Here is an 11,355-nt window from a genome sequence, read left to right on the forward strand (position 1 = left end):
AACACTTGGGCTATAAGTGGGTAACAATTAGGGTGGCAAAATTCCAGGAACTTTCAATAAATTCCTTGGTTTTCCACAAATCCTGGTTGGATTTCCTGCTTATTCTGGGAAATCTCCAACCGGAATTTCAGGAAAACCAGGGAATTTATTGAAAGTTCCCAGAATTTTGCAACCCTAGTCACAATGGAATAAAAGGTCTGGGGAATAATGTTCACTGTAACAAAAACATTTCGAATTTGATCTGCCGACATTTGTAAACTAAGTCTAATAATAACCACTCAAACACATTGTCTCAGTTCACTTTTTGTTTCACAACAGTTGACTGGCACCAGCGTACCGTGGTTTATTGTTTCATAACAGTTGACTGGCACCAGCGTACCGTGGTTTGTTTCATAACAGTTGACTGGCACCAGCGTACCGTGGTTTATTGTTTCACAACAGTTGACTGGCACCAGCGTACCGTGGTTTTGTTTTTGCTACATATAGCACAGATGACCTATCCCTCTTTACATTGTTGTAAAACAAAAATAAATAAATACTAAATCAAACACTATCCCAGGAAGTAGTGGTGTTGGGGTCTGGGGGACAGAAGTAGTGGTGTTGGGGTCTGGGGGACAGAAGTAGTGGTGTTGGGGTCTAGGGGAGAGAAGTAGTGGTGTTGGGGTCTGGGGGACAGAAGTAGTGGTGTTGGGGTCTGGGGGACAGAAGTAGTGGTGTTGGGGTCTGGGGGACAGAAGTAGTGGTGTTGGGGTCTAGGGGAGAGAAGTAGTGGTGTTGGGGTCTGGGGGACAGAAGTAGTGATGTTGGGGTCTGGGGGACAGAAGTAGTGGTGTTGGGGTCTGGGGGACAGAAGTAGTGGTGTTGGGGTCTGGGGGACAGAAGTAGTGGTGTTGGGGTCTGGGGGACAGAAGTAGTGGTGTTGGGGTCTGGGGGACAGAAGTATTCATTAGTGTTTTTTCTCACAAAAGTCTGTCTCTTTGTTGAGTTGGAACAGTGTGACATCCCAACTCCATTTTGGCAACTTTGCACTTCAAGAATACCCAGATAGGTCTACTGTGTTTCAGTATCGTGTAGTGTACAGCAGCCCTGCCTGAAGGTTGGCTCACTGCTGTGTGTCTGTCACACCAAACACTCAAAGAATAACTAGAGAAGACTAAGAGATCATTTTTTTTGTATCTAGACTTTCCTATGTAAACAACATTTAGAGTAAAACTTCTGTAGTTGTCAGAGCTGGAAGTGATCAAAATATGGATTTGCAAAGCCTTCATCACAACCAGTGAGGATGATGCAGGACAGCCTGGACACCACTGGAGGCTACTACAGTTAGTATTGCCAATCTAAAAAGGTACAGCTCTTTAAAGCCTGTATAATGCTTAAATGTTGATAAAGTGCAGCAGACAATCCTAATTCTGCATTTTCCATATTCAGTCTAATGAAATGTTAATGCAATGACAAACAACTAATGCAAATATCTACGTGTCAATTCAGGCATAATGTATCATTAGACATGTATCCTTAACATTGTTATTCATTCAATACATTTGAATATTTCAGTGATTACATAATATTGAAAGATATATTAGTGCTCCATGTTTGTTGTCCTTTTCAATTCAATCACATTAAGAGGAATCTGATGCCTTTTCCTGGCTTGACTGATGATTCAACTTCAGAACCATCATTTCAGTTCTCATATTAGACAGGTCGTTTCAGACTTATCATAGGGTGATGTCCCAATAACCACCCATAGCTTGCTTTCCTTTTAGATCACAGATCTGACAGGATTGGATGGGCATCAGTATTATGAAGGACACCTATCCAGCCCTTTCACATATCCATGATGGTTATGGTGGAAAGAAAGCCATTACAGGCGTCTGGGACGTGTTTGTGCTTCAGTGAGCCTCATTCATTCAGGCTCTTAGAGGGTAATAGAGGTTCCTTCAGGACGGTAATCTAAATGTTCCAATTGGAGGTTGATTCTATTGTGTCAACAGGGAACACTAACAATCTTTCTCAAATGCACCCAACACTAACAGGAGTCTGGTCCATCTGTGTGTATGGAGGATTAACCCTCATCTCCACATGCAGTCCTACAGTAGCTCTTACAAAACAAAAGATGTAACAAACAAAAATAAACAATAAATTAAATCCGTGTGTGTTGTAAACAATATTCTAATATTCTAACAAGTATTTACAAAATGAAGTATACATTGTAATAAGCTGCCGTTGTAACTTCTTAAAACCCACTGTAGCGTATTATAGAGTTGGGTTTAACAGTTTACGTGTCTTTATGAGGGAGTTTATTAACAGTCTGGTGAAGGAAACGCCAGTGGTCATTGACAAGAGTCGTCGACTTTAGTGTTCACTGCTCAATTGTTGCCTTATTGGTCAGTTTTTCTGGGGACATTTCCCGTAGATGGTTGATCATAAATTGAACATGAGTGACATTTTTATGGTCTAAGGCTAAGCAGTAAGGACCAGCGTCATCTCCTTCACAGAGGCTACAGTATTAAAGTGGGACTTTGTGAATGCTGATATAGACATGCTAACCTGGAGCCAAGAAGTTAGAGGAAAGCACAGCAGACAACTAGGGCTGCATCTTAACACGTTAAAGTGGCTTCCTCAGCCGCCGGGCATTCTGTCCTTCACACAGTGACCGGTCAGAACCACACTGGTCCGTTGCCCCAATGTTAGATCAGTTACAGATGGAGAGGAAGCCACTTCAGACTGATGAGTTGCAGCCTGTTTGTGATGAAAGGTTCAGTGGCCCTGCTTGCTACCCTGAATAAAATACATATTTATTTCACAGTTCACTTCAACGTCACGGAAAAGAAGGGAGAGATGTAGTGACGAGAAGGGGGCTTTGAGTGAGTGAACTAACTGTGTAGTATGTAGGGTAGTAGTGGACACTTCATAGGGTGGTAGCGTACAGATCAGCCGCTAGCAGCAACAGACATTAGTGGATGAGTGGTGAACTCCTGAACTGCCTGTTTGTGCTGGCCAGTCTCTCAAACAGGATAGCAACACGTCCTCCTCACAAAGAAAGAAAGAGGTAAAAAAAGTGAGGAATGGAATGAATCTAGGGAGGAGAGAAAGGCTTGTGTCCCATGTTGGAATGAGAGATGAAGAGGTGGATGAGGGGGATGAAGAGAAGAGAGGAAGAAGGGAATGTTCTACGGTTGTTCCTCATTCTTCTTTAACGATATGCGTTTCTTCCTGGCAGCCAGCATCTCATAGAAGGGGTCCACGCTGACTGCAGAGCTGGAGAGAGGGATGGAAGAAAGAGAAACAGAATAGAAGAATGTTAGTCTGATGCGTTTCTAAATGTATCCATCCATACACCCTACTCTCCCTTCATGCCTGCCTCCCTCCCTACGTACTTGATGTGGTGGATCCATTCGTCTTTCTCCTCAGGTGTGGGGGCAGAGATGCGGTACACGTTGTGGTTCCCCTCCACCACTCTGCCGTCTGCCTCCGTCTTACAGGCCTTGATCAGCTGACCACGGTTGTTGGGGATGTACAGCTCAAAGCAGTTCTGGGAGGGAAGAGCAGGAGTCAGGAGAAATGGTGCAGTGATCATGTCCTATGTTGACATTCTAAATGTATTGATAACAGACTCACAGGTTTCCTGGGGTCTTCAACCTCCCGGATACTCAGGTTCTCTAGGGGAATGATACCTCTGGGCTCCTTATCCTGAACACACACATTATACACACTATAGTATAGAACACTGATCCACGTTACAATGTTCTGCTACATAGCTCTTTACCCTCTCTGTACTGGATTACATTTCCATCACATTGCTCTACAGTGGCACTTTGGCAGCTATAACGTTGACTTACTGTAGTATATTCAAAGTAGTAAAGGCAGTTGTCTGTGAGAATGAACCATCTTCTTTTCCAGGTCTTCACCCGTCCTCCTGAAATACGAACAGACCAATAGAGGCATAAGACAGGGTGGTATCTGGAGGTTAGCAGAATACCAACTGGACTGGAGAAAGTCATTCCACTTGACTGCTCCACATACTGAAGTAAACATTCCATTACTACACATCACCTTCAGGATATTACAGATAGACAGCTTGTATAGCCTTACATGTCCAATGTTACTGTGCCTTTGTATGTCAATTCATCTCACACGGTAATATGTGACGTCTAATGTCTGTCAAAAGGCATATGTGGACAATAACTTTTCTTCTATACTGCCTGTTGGCCATTTTGGTTCCATAAGAATGATAGTTTCTCATGGACCCATTCTCCCAGTACATACCTCCTGAGAAACAAGCAGCAGCAGCAGAGTGTGGAAATCACAGGGAGAAGCAGAGACAACAGGGACCAGAGGTTTCGGGGGTCGGGAGGGAGAGAAGGGTCGGGAGGGAGAAGACGGCAGAGATATTAGTGACAAACAGATCACAGACCCCACCATGCAAGAGAAGACGGTTCAGACTGCCATGATGCAAGAGAGCGAGGTACTGAAGGAAGCTCCATGTAGAAGTCGCTCAGACACATATCTAGGATCAGTTTACTGTGCCCCAATCCTAAACTTAACATAGCGGAGAAAACACAAACTGATCTTATATGAGAATCCAAGGGCAGCTCCCTCAGTATGGACAATTCTGTCTATTTACCCATCATGCAATGGCAGTCGTAAAATCATAATACATGGACGATGTTTTAGGCAACATTGCTGGACAACAAGTCTGGCAATATTACCTCAGAACATTGGCGGTGTATCATTATCTTTAGTGTAAACCTGAGAGAAGGAAGCAGGCACATAACAGCACAAAGCCTTAGGAGAGAGAGCACACAAGTTTACGCTCACTATCCAATAACCCTGGGGCTGATCAGGACTGTTACAGAATGTTAATATGTTTTTAAGCCATCCAAATAATCCATATTTGGTTTTGAAACCACCTTGAGGTGATCAGCAGAGAGAAGCTGCAGTACCCCCTCCCACCACCCGGCTTCGCCACAGCCAACTCACCTAGTTTGAGGAGCCAGCCCTCTCTGTCGGGGTTGAAGAAGGTGTGTGTCAGGTCGTTCCCATCATCCTCAGGGATCTTGAAGGGCTCGTTCTTGATGCTGTCATAGAGATTCTGTGGTAGACAGAGACAAGAGAGACATTCAGAAGGGTTGGGTTAAATGCAAAAGACAGATTTCAGTTGAATGCATTCAGTTGTACAACTGATTAGGTATCCCCCTTTCCTTTCCATTGAGGAGAGACAAACAGCAGGGAGATTCCCTATAACACACTGATATTTCATCTGAACTAGAGCTTCATTCTGAACCCCTCCAAACTGATGAAAAAAGATGAACAATCACTCAGTCAAGAGCCAACGACACCTCACTTCCACAGAAACTCCGCTAGCCCCTCCCCATAGCTCCTAGGTTCCCCTCCCTCCCTCCCTCCCTCACTCTGAGCAGGTCCTCTGGCAGGTCTCCACCCTCGTTGATGCCTCTGTTCATGGAGATGAAGCGGTCCAATCCAGGCTTGTCTCTCACGTTGGGGTTGTGGAGGCTGGTGTTCAGCATGATGATAGCAAACGACAGCACATAGCACGTATCTGAGGAGAGAGCAGAACCATAGGATGAGAAGTGGCTAGTAGACCTCTGTGTTATAATGACGGTAAGTGTGTGTACCAGTGCTCTGGAAGACCCCAGGGTTGCAGTGACAGTATCTCTGGGCAAAGGCCTCCATCATCCTGTCAATCTTCTGAGCCTCGCCAGGCAGACGGAAACTCCACAGGAACTGCCTGCAGGGGTCACACAAACGTCAGAGGTCAGAGAGAGAGCACTGGCTGCCAGGGTAACAAAGACGCTGATGTAGTGTTTTTATCCTCTAGAATTTGAAATGAATGTACTGTTTTTTATTAAATGTCAGAGCTTATCATAGAGGACACCCCAGCTTACCGGAGAGCCTGGACCAGGTTGAGATCAGTGAACTCATGAAGGTCAACAAACGCCTGCAGAACCTTGAGATTAAAGTCCTCCCTACAGGAGAGAAGAGGAACGTAGACGTCTGATGCTGTTCATCCCAACAATAACAAAGAAGAAAAGAGCAAGGTAGAGAGAGGGAATGGTTACCTCTCTCCCAGGTAGTCTCCTATAGCAGTCTTGTTGAGTCCCTCTCCTTTGTACAGGAACTGGGCAACATCCTCTTGAGTGTGTCTGAGCAACTCATTCTCCACCAGGAACACAATACCCTACACACACACACACACACACACACACACACACACACACACACACACACACACACACACACACACACCACACACACACAGAGGGTAACTACAATCAAAAGAGAGTAAACGCTCAAGAGATTGATGTTAAGACAGACAGTGAAAGAGAGGGGTTGGGGGGGGGGTAGAGTGATGCTGATCAGATTTTTGTATCCATTCCATGTCCCCTTTTCACCTTTTTGGGGTCCATGTTAAACTTCTTCCTTCCCATGGCCACATGCCTGTTCTTCTGTAGAGTTTTACTGCAGGGATGAAAGACAAGGAGTGGATCTCATTCAACACAATACCTCTCCATCAATTATACATACAGTTAGAGGGTAATGGAGAGGACCATTCCAGAGGGGAAGTCACACTAAAATAGCTCTTAGAAATGCTAAATTGACTGAAAACACAATCTCATTTGCAGCTATGACCTGGGGAATTTGACGGGGAGAAGAGAATAGTCGAAGAAGCCAATAAGAAGCTCTATATTTTTACATAAACTTAAAAGTGAAATTGCCATAGATGCAATATTGAGTAAATGCAGAGGTAATCTGAATGCATAGGAAGTTATTTTGGGAAACACAGCTGTCACATGGACTCTCTCTAATCATCCTATTATAATTCAACTTCTGATACACCAGGGGGGAGGGACTGTGCAACACACTGAATAATGGAACTGAAATATTCAGGGGAACAATCTGTGTTTTTCTCACCTGCCCTCTGTGCTGGTCTCCAGTCCTTCCACCTCTATGATGGCCTCTCTGAGCTCGTCTCTGAGCCTCTGGATCTCCTGCAGCAGAGCTCCCTTCCTCCGACGGATGTCCTCCAGCTCAGAGCGCTCCTCTGGACTCAGGTCTACCGGGACTGTAGGGAAGGAGAAGAGAGGTGAGAGAATAAAGAGATGGATGGAGATAGAAAAACAAGGAGCATGGAAAAGGGAGAGAATGGGAAAATGGTGGGTACAGAGAGAACAAAGTTAAAATTGACCTGAAACATGACAGTATTCAAAGTCTGTTTGCTACTGTGCATTTCCAAGATGATTTGAGTTTCTTACTGAAAATTTCCAAAGCACAAAACTAGTCATATCCAATCCCATGTTCCAAACCATTGTTCAATTTCTCTGTCTCTCCCCTCTATTCTTGCTTGTTTCTCCACTCACTGACCTGTACCTAATTCCTCCATTTTGCTTGTCTAGTCAAATGGAAACTTGTGGAAAATCAGGCGGTTGATGATGTGCATCTCATTGCAGCCTTGATATACTGGAGCACTCAACCTTACAGCCTATTCATCAATAAAGACAAGTTCACAGAGCTCAGAAAACCAACTAGTCTTGCACAGAAGTAGCCTATGCACACGGAACAAGTTTAAAATCAAATAAGCCGAAAAACTGGCTGCAGGGCTTTCACTCTCACACATTCCATGGAATCCTGACAATCTCTAATGTGATAGCGGGAGTGGTTAGACATGAAAAATACTAGTTGGGGACAGAGATAAGAGATCTGCACAAAAAAAAGATGTTTACTGTTGAATTAAAAAAAATATATATTCATTCCAAATGACACTTCTCTCTAGCTACTGTCAAACCTCAGATGTTTTCAACTAAAGTAACTAAATGGATTAGATGTATTATCAGCGCTGCACTGATTTCTGTAGCTTCTTCGCTCAGAGGATAGATTTTTTTTCTAACACACCTGTTTCGACTAATTATCAAGCCACTATCTAATTAGTTGTATCAGGTCAGGTGTGTTAGTGCTGGGCTGGAACAACGATGTGCAGTCCTTTGGGTCCCCAGCCTGGACTGGAGTTGAAAAATAGAGACGACAGTATCGCTGCAAACCACAGTACTACCTCGGTAGAGTGACCAGCCAGTACAGTACCACCAGGCCGCGATGGGGTTCATGTGTTCAGGATGCTAAATGACATCTGCAAGTCAACAACAACCCCGTTACCCGCCCCTCAGAATGAGGTGAATAACTAACGAGCTAGCTAACGTTAAGTTATTCAATGTTTTGATTCTTGACGGACAGTAGGTAGGTTTAACGTGAAATAGTAACCAATACTGTAATGAATAACGTTAACTAGCTATTTGGATGAGTGGTCAAACTACAATAAGTAGTTAGCTACAACTAGTTACCCAGTAAGGCTAAAAAGAGTTAGCAAGCTTGCTAACTAGCGAACTAACGTTAGCCAGTACTGTATTATTAGCTTAGGTCGACTGCGGTTGTATGGGCCTCTCATATGAGGAACATTGTATAACAAACAAAGATGACAACTATGCCGTATATTATAATGTACACAACGTTAATATTGTTTAGTGACAACTGTGCTCTAATTGTGTAGTGAAATACCTGCTCTTACAACTAGCTGAGTGTGTTATTATAAGCGAAGCGTTAGCGTAGCGATACTTACTGTAGTCCAGGTCATCCATTTTTGGCGCTTTGCTTTTAGGCATAAATATTTCAGAGTCGACTGTCATTCAATAAATGAAAAAGTAATGGATATATGGAAATATATCCTCCAAATAAAAAGGAAATAAATAAATAACCAGCCTTGCGTACCGAAACCTGGGGCACAGACAAAGGAGGTGGTGGTACAGGAAGTGACGCTAACTTTTTGTTATAAATAAACACGTCCTCACTTTCGACCATGTTTGTAAGGAACTTTTTAACCCAGAAAGAAGCCACACAACCAAAGACACTGATAACAAGTCACTTTCATCTGTGACACAAACATCTGAGGTTGTTTTGGCCAATATAGTAGAACTTGGTTTCTTTCCCAATAACAACCTGGAAAAGGGGTCACTGTATGTTTTTTATTAAAGGTTCAATGCAGCCGATTTTATCTCAATATCAAATCATTCCTGGGTAATAATTTAAATCAAATCAAATTTTATTGGTCACATACACATTTGTAGTAGAGTTTATTGCGGGTGTAGCGAAATGCTTGTGTTCCTAGCTCCAACAGTGCAGAAGTATCTAACAATTCACAACAATACACACATCTTAAAGTAAAATAATGAAATTAAGAAATATATAAATATTTGATCGAGCAATGTCGGAGTGGCATTGACTAAAATACAGTTGAATAGAATACAGTATATACATATGAGATTAGTATATTAAGTGCCTTACTGTGATTATTATTGATCATTTTAATTGAAAACAAACTAAAATCACTTTTTAGGAAAGAGTCATTTCACAAACAAGAATTTAGCTTGGACTGTCTGGGAGTGGTCTGAGTGGGGCGTAATTTTTTAAAAACTTGCTGTTATTGGCAAAAAAGTTTGGAACTCTCTTTCTTATTGATCTTTCTTGTTAAGTTTGAATCCTACTACACCGGCTCTGACGCTCGTCGGATGTGGTAGGACTTGAAAACTATTACGAACTACAAAGGTAAACCCAGACGCAAGCTGCCCAGTGACGCAAGACTACCAGACGAGCTAAATGCCTTTTATGCTCGCTTCGAGGCAAGCAACACTGAAGCAAGCACGAGAGCACCAGCTGTTCTGGATGACTGTGTGATAATGCGCTCGATAGCCGATGTGAGCAAGACCTTTAAACAGGTCAACATTTACAAAGCCACGGGGCCAGACGGATTACTAGGACGTGTACTCAAAGCATGCGCAGACCAACTGGCAAGTGTCTGGACTGACATTTTCAACCTCTCCCCGACCGAGTCTGTAATACCTACATGTTTCAAGCAGACCACCATAGTCCCTGTGCCCAGGAAGCGAAGGTAACCTGCCTAAATGATTACCACCCCGTAGCACCCACATTGGTAGCCATGAAGTGCTTTAAAAGGCTGGTCATAGCTCACATCAACAGCATCCTCCCGGATACCCAAGACCTACTCCAATTCGCATACTGCCCCAATTGCACACCACAATGCCCTTTCCCACTTGGACGAAAGGAACACCTATTTGAGAATGCTGTTCATTGACTACAGCTCAGTGATCAACACCATAGTGCCCACAAAGCTCATCACTAAGCTAAGGACCCTGGGACTAAACATCTCCCTCTGCCACACTGATCCTCAACACTGGGGCCCCTCAGGGGTGTGTACTTAGTCTCCTCCTGTACTCCCTGTTCACCCACGACTGCGTGGCCAAGCACGACTTCAACACCATCATTAAGTTTGCTGATGACACAACAGTCGTAGGCCTGATCACCGACAACGATGAGACAGCCTATAAGGTCAGAGACCTGGCAGTGTGGTGCCAGGACAACAACCTCTCCCTCAATGTGAGCAAGACAAAGGAGCTGATCGTGGACTACAGGAAAAGGCGGGCCAAATAGGCCCCCATTAACATCGATGGGGCTGTAGTGGAGCGGGTCGAGAGTTTCAAGTTCCTTGGTGTTCACATCACCAACAAACTATCATGGTCCAAACACACCAAGACAGTTGTGAAGAGGGCATGACAACACCTTTTCCCCTTCACGAGACTGAAAAGATTTGGCATGGGTCCCCAGATCTTCAAAAAGTTCTGACCCCCTCCAATTGTTTTTCTACACAGTTGCTTCTCGCTGTTTATTATCTATGCATAGTCACTCCACCCCTCCCTACATGTACAAATTACCTCAACTAACCTGTACCCCCGCACATAGACTCGGTACCGGTACCCCCTGTATATTGCCTCGTTGTTGTTATTTTCTGTTACTTTTCATTTTTTACTTTAGTTTATTTGGTAAATATTTTCTTAATTCTTTCTTGAACTACACTGTTGGTTAAGGGCTTGTAAGTAAGCATTTCACGGTAAGGTCTACACTTGTTGTATTCGGCGCATGTGACAAATAAAGTTTGATTTTGATTTGTCTATTAACTCATTTACCACATGGTGACGTCACCATGGAAAGGCCAAAGCTCCATCCCAGCAAAACAGGCTGAAATTTTTGCAGTATTTTCAAACAGCTCTTTCACTAAAAGGGCATTATCCAGATTTTGACAGTATTGTTCCAACTTCAGCGTGGAAATATATGTAAAACACTGAAAAATCTAGTTTTTGACTGCACTAGGCCTTTAATGATTATGTGAGTGACAATGTTCAGCACTTACTTCCTTATCATCACTGAGAAAAGGTCAGGAGATGTGACCTCTCACAGGGCAGACCTGCAGATCACATGGGCAGCTACATGATT

The 11,355-nt window shown here is 43.5% G+C and overlaps 1 protein-coding gene across 2 annotated transcripts; it reads right to left on the reverse strand.

Annotated features, from left to right (window-relative positions):
* Positions 1-296: 296 nt before the first annotated feature.
* Positions 297-8,827, reverse strand: LOC106605750 (cytohesin-2). Of its 2 annotated transcripts, none has more exons than XM_045718832.2 (12): positions 8,630-8,827; positions 6,934-7,084; positions 6,414-6,480; positions 6,081-6,199; positions 5,907-5,987; positions 5,637-5,749; positions 5,412-5,560; positions 4,981-5,092; positions 3,840-3,916; positions 3,619-3,690; positions 3,378-3,532; positions 297-3,258 (listed from the first exon to the last, which is right to left on the reverse strand). In XM_045718832.2, exons 1-12 carry the CDS (start codon positions 8,694-8,696, stop codon positions 3,171-3,173), a joined length of 1,251 nt encoding a protein of 416 aa, XP_045574788.1. In that variant the 5' UTR covers positions 8,697-8,827; the 3' UTR covers positions 297-3,170. The 2 variants fall into 2 exon arrangements, with proteins under 2 accessions (XP_045574788.1, XP_045574789.1); XM_045718833.2 differs by lacking the exon at positions 8,630-8,827 and adding an exon at positions 7,384-8,549 and having other exon boundaries at positions 3,840-3,918; positions 4,980-5,092.
* Between the last annotated feature and the right edge of the window lie 2,528 nt (positions 8,828-11,355).

This window comes from Salmo salar, chromosome 05 (genome assembly GCF_965601325.2).
Source record: "Salmo salar chromosome 05, fSalSal1, whole genome shotgun sequence".
In the NCBI taxonomy this organism is placed as follows: Eukaryota; Metazoa; Chordata; class Actinopteri; order Salmoniformes; family Salmonidae; genus Salmo; species Salmo salar.

Bases quoted from the DNA above. Each gene is read 5' to 3' on its own strand.
- LOC106605750 (XM_045718832.2), bottom strand. From the start codon at position 8,696: ATGACAGTCGACTCTGAAATATTTATGCCTAAAAGCAAAGCGCCAAAA. The intron at 3,917-4,980 runs GTGAGTTGGCTG...TTCGTATTTCAG, and splicing joins GGGCTGGCTCCTCAAACTAG to GAGGACGGGTGAAGACCTGG. The intron at 3,533-3,618 runs GTGAGTCTGTTA...CTTCCCTCCCAG, and splicing joins TTGAAGACCCCAGGAAACCT to AACTGCTTTGAGCTGTACAT.